Source organism: Corvus kubaryi, unplaced genomic scaffold (assembly GCF_017639235.1).
Source record: "Corvus kubaryi isolate FWS band 111438036 unplaced genomic scaffold, C.kubaryi_AGA036_p1.0 66, whole genome shotgun sequence".
NCBI lineage: Eukaryota > Metazoa > Chordata > Aves > Passeriformes > Corvidae > Corvus > Corvus kubaryi.
In genome coordinates this window covers 16,386,536-16,405,696 of record NW_024582054.1, presented here as the reverse complement: position 1 = coordinate 16,405,696, position 19,161 = coordinate 16,386,536, and the positions used below count along the sequence as shown (strand labels likewise).

General features: G+C 35.0%; 1 protein-coding gene across 1 annotated transcript in view; it reads left to right on the top strand.

The window, feature by feature from the left end:
- The window catches only part of CEP128 (centrosomal protein 128), a 115,562-nt gene that overhangs the window by 30,454 nt on the left and 65,947 nt on the right, over window positions 1-19,161 (top strand). Inside the window, exons 14-18 of the mRNA XM_042047474.1 lie at window positions 6,033-6,383; window positions 9,575-10,225; window positions 13,943-14,107; window positions 17,037-17,213; window positions 18,743-18,802. Coding sequence (XP_041903408.1) covers window positions 6,033-6,383; window positions 9,575-10,225; window positions 13,943-14,107; window positions 17,037-17,213; window positions 18,743-18,802 — 1,404 coding nt within the window. The remainder of the gene's footprint in view (window positions 1-6,032; window positions 6,384-9,574; window positions 10,226-13,942; window positions 14,108-17,036; window positions 17,214-18,742; window positions 18,803-19,161) is intronic.

Sequence of the window (19,161 nt, the reverse complement as noted above, 5' to 3'; positions counted from 1 at the left end):
GTGTTTCTATAGGGGATAAGACGAACAGAACTCATTTCCTGGTGTCAATCAGCATTTGTATTTTAGCTGGTTAATACAACCCATGACTAACTGAAAACATTCTGGTATTTTGTTTGTTGTGCCTGAGAAACTAATTATTTTGGTGACATGAATTAATTGAATAAAAACCCACAGAAAAACAATTATTTTAAACTTCTGCTTGTAGAACATGCTTTCTTAAGGATCAGAATGATTTTATAATACTAATTTCCTGCTCTGAAAATACTCATTCAAGAGTGCTCAGTTGGGGTCATTGTCATTTCTCTGAGTTAGAAATCTTTGACTTCCCTCATTTTCTCAACAGAAAATACTTTGTACTTCTTATCTGCTTCCCACTGCCTTTCTCCTACAGGGGCAGTAACAGGAAAACAGCTAGTGTGTTTTTCTTTTAATGAGACATCAAGGAATGCAAGGATGTGAATTTCTAAACTTGTGTACTAACAAAGCATTTTGTCAAGCCTGTTGTAACAGCTGCTCCTATCAGATAGTCTGATTCGCAGTTGGAAGTGACCAGCCATGTTTGACTTGAGATCAATTTATCTTTGTTTAGTGGGGAGGATCTAACTGCACTTGCTTCTGATGTACATGTGATACTAGAAATTTCTTTTGATTTATTCAAATGTCATTGTTTGCAACAATTTGAGTTGTGTGTGTGTTGTACATTTAGCCCCCGACAGTTGCCATAAAATCACAATGTGATGTCAAATGGAGAGGATGAAAAAGGTTAAAACATATTCTTAAGCTCATGTTTAAAAGTGAGTTCAATCTTAAATTCATTTTTAAATTTAATATTTATTTCAGCTACTGTAGTTTATGTGAGGGTGCTGCTGTGAGATCTTGCAAATGTATACAACTATCTTAAATACATTTTTCTGCATGAAACCATAAAGATATGGGATTGTTATGGCTAACTATTAAGATTTAACTGTTATGACTAAGAAATAAAGTGCACAAGTTATAAAGATGCAATACCCTACTTTCTCCGTAAGTGTTTTTAGACTCTTATGCATATGAACTTGTTTGATTTACTAATTACTCTTCATTCGAATTTGGTGTTAGTAGTCTTACAGTATTGTCCAGTACAGCAGACAGTCAGTTTGTTAAAATATTTTAGTTTTTCTGAGAGAAAATTGATATGTTTATTTAATATTAGAATTCTTCAGTAATATAAATCTTTCAGTCTTATATCTCACTAAAATTTACTTTGACTTCTTCTACAAATTAAATTGTTAGCCAGTGATTGTCATTATGAGTCAATTCAGGTATTTGAAAATCAATAGGTAACACTTCTCTAAATTTAAAGATATTCTTACAAAATAGGAGAAATCAATACCTTTGCAGACCAGTCTGTATTGCCATGCCAGTGTTCAAATACTGAAACAGTGCTACAGATGGGTTTACAATGTGCAGATACTGTTTGCTTTGATACACTTTCTCTCTAAAAACACATATCAACCTGAGAGGAAAAAAAAGGTAGTTTTGGTGTGTCTTGTATTTACATATGACATTATCTGTCAGAAAGAGTACCACGCTTTGGAAGAATACAGAGAAGGCATCACTTCAAGAAACTGATTTTGTGCAACATACTTTTTACTGAATCAGTGTACTTTTTGACTGGTTGAATGTATCTGTTTTTGATTTTTCAATTCACAAAATTTATGCTTGTATAAAAAATCTAAATCTTTGGTGTTAATGGTTCTTAGTGTTTAGATGCATTCAGATTGGCAAGAGATGCAGATCAGATAGGGATGAACGAAATATCTGAGGTCTGCATTTGGGAAAAATTAATAAGACAGTAATTAGGCGCAATGATTAATTGGTGTAAACATTATCAGTGACAGTGGTATGATTATGTAGCATTACAGTCTGGTGCCTGTACTGCTGAGATGCAGGGCAGGTAAGAGAGGAGGGAGAAAAACACTTACAGATCTACTTTAGGTGATTAATATAATTAGTGTGGTGGGGTAAAATGTGACTTTCTGTATTCTTATCAGTATAGAATGTTTGCACATAACAGTGATATAGGGCATTAGTTGCATAACTTCTACCAAATGAGTGGTCCTCACTTGTGTTTTAAATGTTCACATGAGTTTTAAGGAATGTTGCACTGAATACACTATGTATTGTGTTTTCTTTTCTTAGAAGAAATTTGTTGTCCTAGAATGAATTTTGTTTTGCAGTTTGGGGTGGTTTTATTTTTAAACTAGGTGTCAAAAATGCAGGGCAAAAGTATGATATGTGCAGTTAAAACTAGGGACTAGAAAGTCCAAACTGCAGGAGTATCTGGAATGGTGGTAGAGTGACAGGTTTAGTGCCTCTAGTGATTAGTTTACACTTCAGATAAGTAAGTCGGCTATAACTGGGAAATGTTGGCCCCTTTCTCTCCTTCTATTTTCTTATGAAAACTGAAAGCTAGATTACATAGTGGGATATTGGATCTAGAGAAAACGAGACGTACAACTGTTTTATTTGGGGCAAATGTTGCATCTGTTCTTGAGTTTGTTAATCACTTCTGTTGTATGTTTTCCCTAGCCAGAGTCTCTCAGTTGAAACGTCTGTGGTGCTGTTACAGTCGAGGGCTGATGCAAACTTTCTAATCAATTTTGAAAATAATAGTTGCCTTCAGATCTCTGGAGCATTAATATGCTGTACTCCAGGATTTAGTAGCTAGTCTTAATGACAGTTTTTAATTTTTCCACAAAAGTATTAACCTTTTATAAAAACCTTCAGATATTAAAGCCAGGAGGAGAGTATTTGATATTATGTTTATGGTGAATGACTTGAGATGTTTATTCTAATACCTTCCCCTTGATTCTGTCAGCAGTGGAATTGTGAAAATGCAGCAATAAAACTAATTGGGTTAGAAAAATTGAGACCCAGACTTGTCTTGTGTAAAAAGTGAGGAGAGACAATGTGCTGCAATCAGTTTTTTCTGTAGTAATCGCAATGCAAAATAAGCTAACAATTGCTGTATACATACACAACATATTTTACCAACAAACTGTTCTGAATATCCTGGGTTGCTTCTGTCAGGAGAACCTCCATAATGGTGTAATGTATGTCACAAAATATTGTTACAGTTCGGTTGCTTCCAGAGATCCTCACTGAGTTCTCTGTGTGACTGACCTTGAGCCACCGAAGAAAGATAATGGATGCTCCTTGAAATCTGAAATCTTTAATCTATAAAGGCAGCATTTGTTATCTGTATAGAATTTTTTTTTGGAACCACAGGTGGTTAGTAATTTTCTACTTGGAAAATAAACTAAAGTGTCCAAGGAATGCAAATTATGCAAATTTTTTCTTTTATTTTTAATGAGTGCAACCTCCTGACAGTGCTTGTCCTTTCTCCTAGATTATCTCACCGTTAACTACAGTAACAAATACAAAAGAGAAAATTAGATTAATATTAAAACAAACAAACAAACAAACAAAAAACTCCAAAAACTAACTCCCAAATACCCTACATCTCTATATTCTTGTCTCATAGAAATCCTTAAAATATTTATGTTCATAATTGCCTAGAAGGGTGATTCCAAGATAGGAATGTGAAAATTAGGATATATTATGTAAGGTCTAAAGAAAGCATCACTCTGCCAGATTCTCCCATCATGGTGGGAAAGGGCATCCTGCAAGGCTTAGGGCACAGCTGTATGGGGTGGAACCCTTTTCAGTACATGCACAGTCATGGCTGTGACATTGAGCTCCTTGTCCAAACTTCAGTAATACAAAGCAGAAGAGGGTATCTTCAGACAGTGTCTTAACAGTTGCTTATTTAGTGTTTTAAATGCCACTAGTGCAAGCCCTTACAGATCAGACAGAATTTTGACAACTGCATCCATGTTAACACAGAGATATGCGTTTATCATACGTCAGCTAGGAATTCAAAAGTACAGATCAGTACATTTGGGACTCCTGTTACGATATAGATACAGAGTGTGGAGATACTTTCTCTATCCTCTTGTTTTGCAGGGTTGGCTGCATGAAATGTTGACTTGCTATGATGCTGTTTTCCACTTGATTTCAACTGTTGGGCCTGTGCTGGCTTAACTTTTCTAAGCAAAGTGCAAATTCTTTGCTAAGATTTATCTTATTTGCACATACTGTAAAAAGAAAACATTAGAAGTCACATTTATATTGGTACATCCATGTCAAAATCCAATTTTCCTCCTCATGCAAATAGTTTGTGTTGATAAATTTGTTGTGCTTCAAAGTAAATATCTAAAACAAATGTTCCTCTTTTTTATTATACTGTAAATCAATAAATTGGAGATTGATTTACTTCTACACAATTAGATGAATGTTTACATTTAATTGAATATTGTTTTCTGTGTTTAAGCTTAGGCTCATAGTTCATTAAAATGTTTGTGGGGGCTGTAGTTCTGTTAATGAAGTGTGTACTCTGGGGAAATTATATATAAGCAACTATTTTTTAATGAGGCAGAGTTGAGTACTACATCACTTTAGTCTGACATCCTCTATGGTGTCTCCAGGAAGACATGGAATGGGAAGTGATAATAGCATGTGTAATCACATGACTGAAGGAATGATGACCCATTTTAGAAAATCTGTGGAATGGTAAATGTAATATCTGACTGTATTTTATTAGGCTATTTTTAACTTCTGCTATACTCAATTTAAATATTTATCTTTAAAGAAGTATTATAATCTGTTATCATTGGAAATTAAGCTTATTTTGATTAAAATTTTGCTAGTTGTATCTTGTGAGCTTGTTTTGATTGTCTTTTCAGTGCAGCAAATATTATCCTGAAGAGATTGATAGAATTTACTGCCTCCCAGGAGGTGTTGGCCTGGTTTGGAAGGGAAAAAAAACAAAACAAACTAACAAACTGACAAGGAGAGAGCCCTTACCTTATCAACAAATCCAAGTCTCCCTCCTGCCCCCAATCTTGTGGAAGGATCTTTGTCTAAGTAGTCATTCTATATCCATCTGTAAAGTTTCCAGTTCTTTCATAGGTAAAATACTTTTCCCTTGTCCATTCTGAATTGCAGGCTGTTTATTTCAGACTACATTCGCCATTTTTTCCAGTCATTCTGAAACCTAATCTTCTTCTCTAAAGTATTTCAATCCCCTGAGGCTCGATAATATGTTTGACTGACAATAGGTCAGGTCTATCAAATTCATCTTTTGTTAATGAAAAGACTGAATGGTATGAAAGCAGTCTAAATAGGCCCAAAATGCAGAATACTAATGTGAATGTCTGTGTGATGATCTTAGTAAAATACAATTTTGCTAGTGTATCTTCAAAAACTGATTTCTGAGCATGTCCTTCCAGAAGGTGTATGGACTATTTTTCCTGAGTTGCTTATGAGACTGTTCAGAGAAATGCAATTTGAGAAATGCAGCACTTTGTATTTTTAAAATGTGTGTTTTCAATTTAATTCATTATTGAAAGGCTTATATATGCCTGCTGCATTTTCAAACATCTTTTGCACTTTGGTCTAGAAACATTTACCAAGCTGCTGTATTCTCTTTGTATCCAGTCCTATCAAATACACCTTTATTTAGCACATTGCTTTCATAAATGCAACCAGCATAAAACTGGGTAACAACTAGCTCATATACTATAAATTATTGTGATTGTGGTGAATGCTGTTGTTTCTTTTCCAGTTCTCATTTTCTCTCATCTTTACATTAATCTCCTTATATCTTACTATTTGGTTTTATTTCTTTGTGTAGAGTGTAATATATGGCCAGTGATTGATCTCAAACTTACAATACAGAAAAATAACAAGAACAACCAGAAGAGGAACAATTGCAGTAGTATGTATTTTATGTCTTGCATTGAAATTCTTTACCATTGCAGAGGCAGAGATTCTCTGGGCTAACAGGGCTTTCCTTGATAGTCAAGCAGATTTTTTGCACTGTTCATATTTTAGATAGAAATGTGATTTAATGTTGCTATATGTTGTTTGATAAGGTTTCATATTGCATATCTTTAGAGAATGTTCGTATTTTGCTATGATGATTCCAGGTGTTAACATCTGACCTGGAAGACAGGGAGAAGCAGCAGGAAAAAATGCTGGACCAGCTAAAGGAGATACAGAATTGCTACAAGGCTTGTGAGAATGGACGTAGACAAACTGAACTCCAGTCTGCTGAGTTAGCTCAACAGGTTGAAGAGAGTACCAAGGAAGCAGAACGGTATCTCACTGAATACAAGCATTCAGAAGCACTCAGGCTGGAGACTGAGAAAAAAAGAGAAGATTTGAAGGTGAGAGCACAGGAAACTATCCGCCAGTGGAAACTGAAGTGTAAGAAACTGAATCGTGAGATAGAAAAACAAAATCAAACTATCAGTGAACTGGTGGACAAGAAAAGTCAGGTAAGATTGGTTGATTTTTTTTTGGTACCCTTTCCCTTTGTTTTAGAAATGAAGAGAAGGATCTTATTTATGCAAACTGTGACTTAAACTGCTTTCTGCCTTAACTTCTGGACCTCTTCTGTATAATTTTCAGAACTTTTTCTTTGAAAAATCAATTTGAAAATTGATTGTGTAGAATTTCTGGGTTTTTCATTTGTCTTTGTTCAGTATGGCAGATCACTTATTCCTCTCTTTTTCCTCCTCTAAAGTTTCTCAGGAAAAAACATGGGTTTTTTGATTTTTGACTTAGAAGAATTCCCTTATTTGTTCAGCTGCTGACACTGTTTTAAAGACAAGCACTCACATCAATGCTAATGCTTATCATCCTGTATCAGAATAATGGTAGAAGCCATCATTCTGTTGGCAATGAGTCTGTGGGTCTGTATTTTCCAGTGGCTGAGTAAAAAGTTGCTTGTTCTTATAGTGGCTAATATAGTGCTAGACTGTATGCTGTGAGCTTTTATCTTAACTTACATGCTCTGCTGGTGCAGTCTGTCGTATTGCTTTTGTTTTTTAGTGCTATACTCTCTTTTCACATATTTTCTCATGGCTTTTATCCAGTTTAGTTTACTAAATCTGATGGGCTTGAGATGGCTCCATCCTCTGCTTTGTCTTACTCGAAGATTGAGGTTTTCAAGGGCTATATGGGATGCAGTGTGGGATGTCTATTAATCCTGTGTTGTTTCTGATCCTGTATTCCGTTCTGAGATTGGTACATGAATGCAACCATGGTCAAAGCACAGGAGAAGTCAGAATTGGGTTATTACTGAGTTGAAATTAATAAACTCTAGTAAATCTAAACTGTGATTCCTTGGTTTGCTGTTTATCTCCTGAGTTGCCTATCATATTCCTTACTTTTTATTATTATTTCCTCTATCCATGCTCCAACAATTCATTCTATAGTAATCTTGGTTAGCGCTATGGTTGTCTGGGGGAATAAGATTCTCAAACATTTAAGAAGCTGGTCACCTCTTGCCTAAGAAAATGGAGGTTGTAAGGAAAGGAAGAATACCTGAACCATTTTGAAATCATATGTGTCTATCAAATGGACAAATAAGCAAAAAGTAAAGGCGAGTTGTGAATAAGCAGCAGTAGATCCCAAAAAGGTTCTGAAGTCACTGTTCATGTAAGCACATAGGTCTTTGTAGAGGCACTTGATAGCACTGTCTGCACTGAAATTTTCTTTGTTACATGAGACTCCTTGACTTGGATTTTACCACTTTTTATGTGACAAATATATTCACGTGCTAAATGCAGTGCTTAAACTTTGTCTTAAGCTCCATTTAAGAAATACCGTCAGTATTTTTTCTTACTTTTAAAGTCATCACCATCCTGCCAACGAGTTTGAGGTAATTGTCACTGGTGAAGAAAGTTTCTTTATTTGAAGATATGCAATATCAAATAAACTGTGTGTCATTGTGAAGGAGAAAAAAGTACAGACGATATTTCATGTTCTCAGTATAAAGTTGGAAACAGTTTACATACAGGAATATAATCAATCTAGCTGCAGTATTTAGTATAAACTTGAGGTAACTGGATGAACATAATTTAACTAGCTTTGAAATATACAGACAACATCTGAGACAAGATTCTGTAAAAATAATAAAAGGAAAAAATGGCAGTCTGTTGTCTTTGATTTCTGTTAGAGGACTTCAAAGGGTTGATGGAAAACTTTCAAAATTGGATTGCAATCATACCTTGCAATTACGAAATTTTTGAAATATTTGCAGACAATGGATGGGCTATAGAGAGATTGTTTAGGTTTCATTCTTTTGGAGTTACTGGGATAATTTAGTTAAAGTTTTGCCCATGTGGTTGTCCTTAATACTGTTTGAAAGTGGAGTTTCTAACATCTTGTGCCTTTTGAAATATATTTTCTTTTAAGTATGTAATGTAGAAAACATACTCAAAGCAAGTAACTTGCGGGTTTTAGTTTGAAATTTTTCTGGAGTTTTGGTTTTGGTGGTTTTTTGGGTTTTGGGTTTTTTTAGCCAAATCCTTCAAGTAGAATTACAAGATAGGTTTAGGAAGGTCTTTTTGTTTGGTAGGTTTTTTTCTGAAAAAACCCATGATGGTCATCAGTCCATGTCCTCAATTTTTTATTTTTGTATTTTGCTTTGCATTGCTTATTCTTGATGTAATTGCAAATAGTTTTATTTTTAACTGCACACTTTTTAACCTGATTGCCTTTTTGTTCTGAATTATTTCAAATAATTTTGCTATATCCATAAGAAATGTGCATTCCTTGTTGAATTGGTGAAAATTCTCAGTAAAATTCAGTATCAAATTTATTAAGTCACTTTAAAGAATCTGATATATCCGAACAGATTGCCCAAACAGATTGCATAGTCTCTCTCACTGGAGATATTCAAGAACCATGTGGATATAATCCTGTGCCTGTGCTCTAGGATAAGTCTGCTTGACCAGGGAGGTTAGACCAGATGACCCACTGCAGTCCTTTAAAGCTTACACATTCTGTGATTCTGTGGTATTTTTAACATGAAATATATCAATGTTGGAAAAAACACCCAAACCCTTAAGATCCTTAGGAAAATAGTGGAATTTTTATTACATTTGACTGATTTTTATTTGGGAGATGATGTCATTATTTCTTGGCTTTGATGCATATGTGAACCAAGCTTTTAACTGCTGTTAATTCATCTACTGTGCATAATTTCAAAAATAAGTTAAAGCTGGTATACTTCATATGTAGTATTTTAGAAAATAAACAAAATAAATCAGCATATGGAGTGGACTGTGAGTAAGGTGTATGTGTCCAATAGTCCTGCCTGTATGCTGCTGCATTGCTCTATTACCTTATTTTCTCCATCTTGCTATTTGGAGGAACCAATAAAGAGACACTTCGCAGTCTGCAAAGAGAGAGTGTGAGAAGCAGAGAATTAACCAAAACTATCCCTACTTAGAAGGCTAGATAATTTAAGGACAAGGCCAAGTTTGAGATTGCACATGATCTGTGTGTAAATTTAAAGAAACACTGAATACATTTGAACTAAGTTCATAGCAAGCAAAAATTTTGTATTTTCACATACATATGTTAGTTGTTCCATAGACATTCCTAATGTCTAAGGCCATCTTACAACAATTACCTTTAATTACTTCAGATCACAGTGGATTTTTTCCTTCTTTCCTAGGCCCTTAAAGAAAAAGATGATCTGAAAAGTCAGCTTCTCTCAGCTATAAACCAAATAGAAAACCTGCGGAAAGAGCTGAATGATGTGCTTACAAAGAGAGCCCAGCAGGAAGAACTCCTCCATTGTAAAGAGGTAAAACTGAATGAAATGGAGTCACACCAGGGATCTCTTGAAGAAGAGATTGAAGAAGTTCAAGGTACTGTAAAAAAATTGGAGAATGAGTTGAAAAAGCAGGTCTTTCTACAAAATCAAATGCAAGCCGAGAAGGAACACTTGAAGACAGAACTTGAAACTATTAACTTGTTCCATAAAAAAGACCAAGAACGGCTGCTAGAAATGCAAGCAGATGTAAAAAATTTAAGTACTGTACGTGTGGAACTAACAAACAGAATAGCAGAAGAGGAGAAAGCCAAAAAGGAATTACTTAAGAGCCTCTCAGACCTCCAGAAACAGCAGGAATCTAGTCATGAAGAGATGACTTCAGCTAACAGGCAGCTGAAGATGGAAAGAGAGGTTCACCAACAGGAGCTGGCAGATCTTAGATCAGAATTACAAAATGTGAAAATCAAACATGAACAAAATGTTCAAGAACTCATGAAACTCCTTAAACAAGAAAAAGATGATGCAGAGGCTAAGATTAGAATGCTAAAGGTACTTATTATGAAGAATTCCATTGTCAGACTTCTCCCCTCCTCCCACATAGCCCACACACAGCCCCTGCCATTGAATGATGAAAGTAATAAAGCATGGGCTTTAAAGCACTTAACACACATGTTTTTGCAGGCCATTGTAAAAGTTTAAAGTTCAGAGTAAATAATGTAACAGTACCAGTTTTAGGTCAAAATCTTAGTTCAAAAGTAGTAAAATAGATATGTCTATGATCACAATAAAAGGAAATATATGAAGCTGTAATGTTCTAATACGGCAATCAGATGAAGTGCCAGGTGACTGGAAACAGGGAAGCGTTGTACCCATCTTCTAAAAGGGTAGGAAGGAGGACTGTGGCAGCTACTGACCTGTCAGTCTCATCTCTGCTCCTGGGAAGATCATGGAGCAAATCCTTTTAGAAGCTAGTCTTAAGGCACATGGAGGACAGGGAGGTGATTTGGAACAGCGAGCACAGCTTCACCAATGGCAAGTCCTGTCTGACCAGCCCAGTGGCCTTCTCTGATAGAGTGACCACATCTGGGGACAATGGAAGTGCTACAGATGTCATTTATCTGGACTTCTGTAAAGCCTTGGATGTGATACCCCACAACATCCTTCTCTCTAAACTGGAGAGAGATGGATTTGATAGGTGCACTGTTAAATAGATAAGAAAGTGGCTGAATGGTCACATTCAGAGGGTTTTGGTCAACAGTTCAGAGTCTGTATGGAGTCCCAATGTACAGCAGTGATGAGTGGTGTCCCTCAGGGATCTCTGTTGGGACTAGTGTTTAGTTATTTAATGTATCATTCATGGCTTAATAATTGACAGTTGACAGAAACCTTTAAGTGAAGATAGCAATAAAAAAACCCCTAGGTGGTCCTTAGTAGAAGGATCATTAAGATTAACTATTTTGACAGCAGTGCTTAACACTGGGGACTTAATTTTTAGTGTGTATAGCATTATTTAACTGGTCTGTCCAAATGTGGTTTTTTCTTTGGTAATGACACTGAGATTAAGAGTGTATATTTGATATAAAGTGGAGAGAAGGAAAGTGTATTCTGGATGCTGGTAAGAAAAAAATAAGTTGATTGTGACTGTGTTCTTCTATGAAATGGCAAATCCTACAGTTAGGACCTTTTTATTGTTACTGATTGTTGAACCTAGATGGAGTATTAAAAAAATTCACTTCCATTGTTTCATTTACAGTTCCATGACTTTCCCAGAATCCTAAATCTACATATATTTTTTAAGAGTGGAAGGCTTGAGGGAGGTGAATTTTCTAAGATATTAGGGTATGCAACTGTTTTAGAAGTATACAAAATGATAGTGCACAAGATTCTCTTGACTGAGTGACTGTAAATGAAACAAAATAGGAAATCATATCCATCTCTAGGAAGATCTGATGAGAACATGTCATCCTGCAGGTGATTTGGTTACTTTTTGTCTGAACTCATCATTACATTGCATTTGGAGTTCAATTTTATGGAAATACTTTTCTTCCAAATTAAGGTAAATTTAACATGAATTTTATCCTTTTTTTTTTTTTTTTTTTAAATTTAGTGTTAGCGTAGCGTTTAGGGAAATCCAACAGAAAACGTTGGGGTTTTTTAAACCTTTTTTTTTTTTTCAGGCTGCCAAGCTTGTGTCTAGCAACCAGTTGTCTTTTAATGTTACAGTAATAATTGACCTTATTTATGTCTCAGCTGCGTCCAACCTTTGTAACTGTTTTTGGAAAGGAATATACATATCCTGTCCAAAGATAGTTAAAGCTTTAAAAATAAAGGTCAGTTGAGAGAGACTTGAGGAGTAAAGGGAAATTTAATGTATTTGTAGGATCCAAAGCCTTAAACTTAAAAGAGGATGCATTTATGAGTTACTTCCAGGAAATCAAGGGTGCAGAGTCCTGTGTTTAGAGGACTAACTGCTGCATAGATTGTAAAAAGGAGTGACTTTCGATTTTTGTTGTTCTTTCCTCCCTTGCCTCACTTTTGCCTGGTTTTCTGTAGTGTGGCACTGGATTGAAAATTTATTAGGTAGTTAAGGATTTTGTGGGATGGTAAGGAAGGTACCATAAAAATACTGTATGATGGAATAGAACTGGAGAAGAGCATAGAGTTTTTGAGGTAGCAGTGTTAAGGAGGATCTTACTGTCTCATTACAGAGATTCTGATACTTAAACTTTTAATTTGGTTTCTTCTAGAACATCCTAAATGATTCCCAACCAATACCTCTATGATGTCTTATTTGTTATTTAAAATTGTAGATACATTAGTCATAGGAATTCAAGTGGTTTGCTTAGTGGTCCCCATTCAGCTATATGCTCAGAAGCTATGGATCTGTCCCCTAATTCTAATACATACCCTCATTTGCTTTAAAAACATGCTTCTTTTCTTAGAATGATGATGTACAAAATGTCCTAATGCCTGACAGTATGGAAGTATTTGAAGTATTAATCTTTAATCTAAGGTTATATAGAGATATGTATCTATACGTATAAAATTGTTTATATGTGTGTATTTATTTTTTAATTGTTTTCTACACATTTTCCAGTTGTGCCATCCTTCTTTTCCTGAAGATTGTTAAATGTTGAAATTGGGTTCAATAAAGATCAGTTAAATTACAGTCATATCTGCCTTGTCCGTACTGAAAATTAATAAGTATTAACTTTCTCTTTTGTGTCTCAAGGGTAATATAGGTGAGGGATTTTTTTTCTTTGATTGTCTCCATCTACAGGTATTATAATGCAATTACCTTTAGTAGGAACTGAGAAGTTGATTTTTATAAGCATATTCACAGAAAATGTTTTGGGCATTGCAGGCTTGTCTTTGTGGTCATAAGTCTTTGTAGACTGTGGATGCCAAAGTTCTTTCTAAAATTGTCCCTTGGAAGGGTTTTTGTAATCCCTTTAGTGTCTAAATTAGTGTCTACATTTAGTGTTTAAATTAACTCATAAAACTTCTCTTCTTGCCCTTCTTCCTTACAGAAGTTATATCTATATTGTAATTGGGAAATAGAATTTTTGCTTTTCCTCAGAAGGAAATTTACTTTGCAGATTTATTTTTGTGTTTAACTGCATCCCACAATTCATCTAATAGGAAACTGGTTTTGAGTAATGTGTGTGTTAATTTGCTTCTTTGTTGTATTCTTTTTAAAATTCTAGATACTGTAGAGCATTTCTCAAATCTTTAATTTTCAGTCAGTCATTTTTTTCTTCATTTTTCTGTGTTTTCTTCATTTTTCTCTGCAATGTTTTCATGAGTACATTGATCGCACAAAATAGTAGCACTAAACCCACACAATTACAGAACTTAAAAGTACTAAGTCTTTGCAGTTGTTTCCTTCCAAATACAAATTTAGTATTAGTTCCTGAAATTAAATGATAGTTTTAGACTTTCTGATTCCAAATTATTTCAGTAATGGAAAAGTTGCATAAATACTAGGCTTCTCAGGATGATGTAAGCTGATGAGTGTAGCAGAGTTGAAATTCAGAATCTGAGACTTCTATTTTCTGCTTTTAAGCACTGTATGGTTCTTCTACTCTGTGGTGCATGTTTTCCGTGTTCAGATAAGTGATTGCACTTAGTATAACTTAACTCAATTTGATTTTTTACATTTACCATTTGGCAATAGCGTTCCACTGATTTAAAACTTCAGAGTTTGTGTGTGTTTTAAAATAACCAGTACAGTGACTTTGTAATCTGTTTTCCCTTTACCATCAGATGGAACTTTTAGAAGAGAAAAACATAGTTAAGACTCAGTCTCGACAACTGGAAAAAATAAAAGTTGAGTGTGATAAATTGTCAGAAGAATTAACCCAAAATGAAGAAGAAAATATAAAACTAAAATGGAAATGTGAGTCTGTAAAACAAGAACTGGAGAAAAAGGTAAAATTAACTTATTTTAACCATGATTTGTTTCTCAGCTGATAATACCTAAAATAAATGATGGATTATAGAAATAGATGGTAAACCTAAAAAAACCCAGCATGTATGTATTAAAGCATATACCCTGTCATACCATAGTACACAGTTTCTGTATAAATGAAAGAAGACAAAAGTGCTTTGGCTGAGTTATGAACTGTAGCCCTCCAAAGATTTGCTAATATTATTTAGGACTAGAAATATAAATCCTGTTGCTTGCCTGATCTCTAATATAGGTAACTAACAAATGTTTAACCAACCACTTCTAGTTTTCTTCATATTTTTCTTCAAGAAGCAGTGGAGCTCTGAATAATTTAGACGTAATTTGAAGGAGATATGCAACGTAAGCATAGTAAAAGAAATTCTAACTAATGTTGGGGTGGAGGACTTTTTGTGTTTTGGGGGTTTTTTTGATAGTATGGAGATAGTTTAGCAAGCTAAAGAAATGCCAGGTTTAACATTTTTCTATCAGGAAGTGGTTTAGAAGTTCAACTTGTCAGACTAATAAAGAGTATCTGAAATGAGAATTCAAAATGCGTTTTTTCTATGTTGGCATTTTAGTTCTAGAATATCTATTATTAAGAAAACATGTTTATAGGGGCGTACATAGGCTTCTGTAGTCTGTTGTGACCTAGCTCCAACCTTACCTAATGTTGGGAAGACGCTGTTTTTAGACCAAAATAATCTTTTATCTCTAAATTGAAAAAGATCAGAGGAGTTTTTAAGCATGCAATCCCGTGGTCTCAACTTTTGAAGGTAAATGCAGATGGAGACTTCTACTAGATTGCATTAATGGTTAACTTAAGAGAATATTTGCTATTGTGGTTTCGTGGCTTGTCAAAAGGGGTGTTAGGATGGGGGAAATAATATTACCTTTTGAGAAATTTCATACTAGCATAGAGTTGTGGCAATGCAGCAGAAGCTTATTGTGTTACAAAATACTTCCTTTTCCATGCTTTTAATACTTCTAATATCATTCTGTTCTTAATGCAAATACTAATTCAAAGAAGCATAGGTATTATAGCTACCTTGGATTTTTTTTTTCATGAAAGATGGAGGAGCAGAGAATAATGGTAAAGTGATTGGTTTCTTTCCTTTTCCTTCTGCACTTCTGAGTCATTAGTGACTTTGATTCTCCTGTGGGCTCTGGGTGTAGAATGTTAAGGAATGTTAGCACACTCAGAAAATCAGGCAGATAAATAAATAAATTTACATATTCTGTTTTAGTCATGGTCTTTGGGAATGAACTTTGACATATGATGGACTGCGTTCAGTGAATAGTGAGATAACCGAACACTGATACTGGAAATATATACAATGCAATCTTATTACTTTCAGAATACTTACCTAGGTCAAAACTGTTCAGCTCCCATCTTTATAGTACAGAAATACTGGAACCTGTCCATCTGTAAAAATCTTACGATTTCTTCAGTTTGGAATAACTGCTGTCTAACTCAAGTATTTTTTGTATTAATTAAATGAAAAAAATCAGACTGCTTATCAAGTGTGAGTGTCTCACATTTGTAGGTCACCTATATTAAAAACACCTATTTCGCTAATAGAAGTAACACCTATACATATATATGTATACAACCTCCTGAAGGGAGGTAGCAAGGTGGGTATTGGTCTCTTCTCCCGATTAGCAAGTGGTAGGACAAAAGCAAACAGCCTTAAGCTGTATCAGGGGAGATTTAGTTTGGATATTAGGAAAAATTTGTTCACACATTGGAACAGGCTGCCCAGGGGAAGTGGTTGAGTTGCCACCTCTGGAGGTGTTCAAAAGACATGTAGATGTGGTGATGTTCAGGGACATGGTTTAGTGGTGGACTTGGCAGTGTGGGGTTTGCAGTTGGACTCTTAAGATCGTGGAGTCCTTTTCCAACATAAATGATTCTATGATTCCATGTATATCCCATTCATGGAACTTGTGTTAGACATTACCTAACTCCACGCTGGTGTCTCATAAGAGCAATGTATGCAGATTTCCATCAAATACACTTCAAACAGTTGTACCTTGTCATTGTGGAGGTAATAATTATTAATAAAAATTAATAAATAAAATTAATAAAAATTAATTAATAAAAATTAATAAATTTTTGAAATTCTTGCTTTTCTCACCATTCTTGGTGCAACTTGCATGCATTGGAATGTGCCTGTTAAAGTGTTCACCCTTCGCTGCATTACATCCTCCTGATCTCAGCAGCAGACAGGTGTGTTTCAATTTCACTTACTTTCACAAGATAGGTTTTTCTATATTAATTATGATGCATAATTCAATATTTTGCGTAATCCAGCAGCAGTTTTGTTTGGTTTTACATGGCAGCTCTATCATAGATATGAAAGAAGAGAATCTGAATTTTAAAAACATATGTAACATATTTAATCAACTTTCTGACATTAGATGATAACATAAAATGCTTTCCTCAGTGCCACTCACTTTCCTATGAGATATTCTTTGAGTAGTTTTCCTTTGAGGGCACACTGCCAATAAATAAAATTATCCTTCTGGGATCTCTTCTGATGATAGAGATTAGATGCCTATAACTGATTCAGGCAGAAGGTAATAATGGGAGCATTTGCTCTGGGCTCTTTTTCTACTCATGAGGAGATTTGTAATAGAACATCTATTTTTGACTTTGAAGGTACGCTTTATGATTGTTGAGTTTGCATTTGGTAGCAGTTTCTTCCTAACTGATTTACAGGATAATAAGGAGAATCAAGGGAGGAACTTAAAAGTGCTATTAGCAGGTATTATTTTTCCAGGGCAAGGAGTTGAAATTAGCATGAGTGAGTATAGTGTGATTATAAGATTGAAAGGTATATTGCTAATAATGTATGTTACATTATTAATGCAATAATTTATCTTTGTTTTGTTTTTCCTCTGTCTCTCCAGGAAAAGCAGATCATCAATGAAGAAGATCATTTGAGAAAGATGAGCGAGGCCAGACTGCAGTTTAAAGATCAGCTGCGTCACTTAGAAATGGAACAGCAATCCATCCTCTCCATGATAGGAAGTGAAATTGATGCTGCTTGTGAAATCTTTTCTCGGGACTCCATGGAGAAATTCAAAGTAATTCTAGTTTTAAGTATACTTCACATTTTGTTATTTTCTTAATGCAAGTTTGCAGCAGAACTTGTATGCATTATTGTCAGTGTTGTATAGATAATCATTCTAATAGAATTATGGATATTTAGCTGGTACAGAGGGACATTGCTAGGTATTAGAATGGGATGCTATGAAGAACTGTCCATGCATTAATTGGTACTGCTTTCTTTTCCCTTTTTTTTTTTTTTTTTTGTGAGAAACAGTTCTCCTTTTGCTTGTGTGAAAAGACCTTTTATGAGCCAAAATTTTGAGGTAGGTTTTCTTAGGCAGTCTAGAGTTGGGAAGTCCTCAAGAAAGGCCTAAAATGCTTTTAAAATTGGGAGAAAATTTAAGAAAGGTTTTGTTAAAAAATCACTTGGATGCTTTGTTTTTTATGTAGAGAACTAAATACTGAAAATGAAAAGAGTTTAAAACGTCCTCTTTTGAGGAGCAGGTCCTTGTATCCAGAAAACTCAGCCCCAAATTTTCAGGAAACTGGTAGCTTGCTGTAACTTTTTTTTCACTATTTTACTACTTCTCCTGCAACCCCTGTCTCCCTGTAGCTTTTCTTCTGAGTATTCTCATTTGTTCCCCAGGTTCAGAAACCACTCTTCCTCCCTTCGTATGATTCTACATGACTAATCCTCTTAAATCAACATTGTACATTTCTGAGAATAAAGAGAACGGAATGTATGACTCAGCTCGTTGCCACACTCAAAAGTGCTTGACCTGGTGGATTTTTAGCCTTAGCTGCAACCCTGGAGTACCTTCATATTACATCTTTTTTTGTCTTGCTATTTAAACAGAGAATACTTTGTAGTTCCTGGTCATTTGACTGGGCTAGGCTGCTTTTGTAATAGGAATTTTTCACAATTGACACCATTTCTCCACTCACATATGGAGTTGGGATGTTGCAGCACAAAACTAGATGAGAATTCTAAGAAAATGTGTTTGACAAACAAGCTTTCTCCTCTGTATTCTTATAGCTCAGTCTGGTTTTTTATTAAGTTTTGTGATCTGCTCTGGTTGCCAGATTCTTGATCATTGAGCCATACCTTCTTGGATTTGCTTCCCACCTCGTGCAGAGTTTTTGGTTTCTGGATAAAGTTTTGTAGATCCCTGTTTGTACAATTCTCCTTTTTTTTGATCACTGGCAAAATTAAACTAGTTCTGAATGTGAATTTTTGACTAGACAGCTAATGCGAAAAAAGTTAGTTTAAAAAAAAAAAAAAGAAAAAAGCAGCTTCCTTTGTTATATTGTTCCTCTGCCCAGTACTTTAGGTATTGCCAAGGTTTCTAAAAAGTTTCACCCTTCAAGAAATTGCCACTACAACTTGGGTGAGCAAGGAGGAATTTGATGGATAAATACTTGTATTCAGAGAAGTCAAACACTAGGCTTAATCTTCCTTGATAAAAAATGTATTTGTTTGATGAATTTCCAGTAATCAGGACTTTCTTCCTTTATGTCTAATTCCCGTTTTACGTCTGTTTCTCTGTCTCCTGCTTTTCCATAGGCAATATCCCTCACACCAACAGTACTGAATGATCCTCATCGCTGGTTAGCAGAAACAAAGGTAATAGTCAAAACTCCTGAAATTTCACTGAATAAGCTAATATCCAATATTTGAGCAACCTGGTGTAGTGGGGAGTGTCCCTGCACATGTCAGGGGGTTGAAACTAGGTACTAGATGATCCCTGAGGTCCTTTTCAACCCTAACAATTGAGTGAGGGGGTGAGTCTGAAAGGATGGATCTGATTCAGTTGAAGGTCTGTTTAAAATGGCACTTAAAGTGTAAAAGGAAAAATACAAAAGCATTCCTTTGGCAATAATTCTGGTATTTCCAGACTGTTATTTCAACTGACAGAATAGTTTTCCGAATGTTTCTATCAACAAGATATAGCCATCTCTGTAGCAAAATAAATAGCAATATTG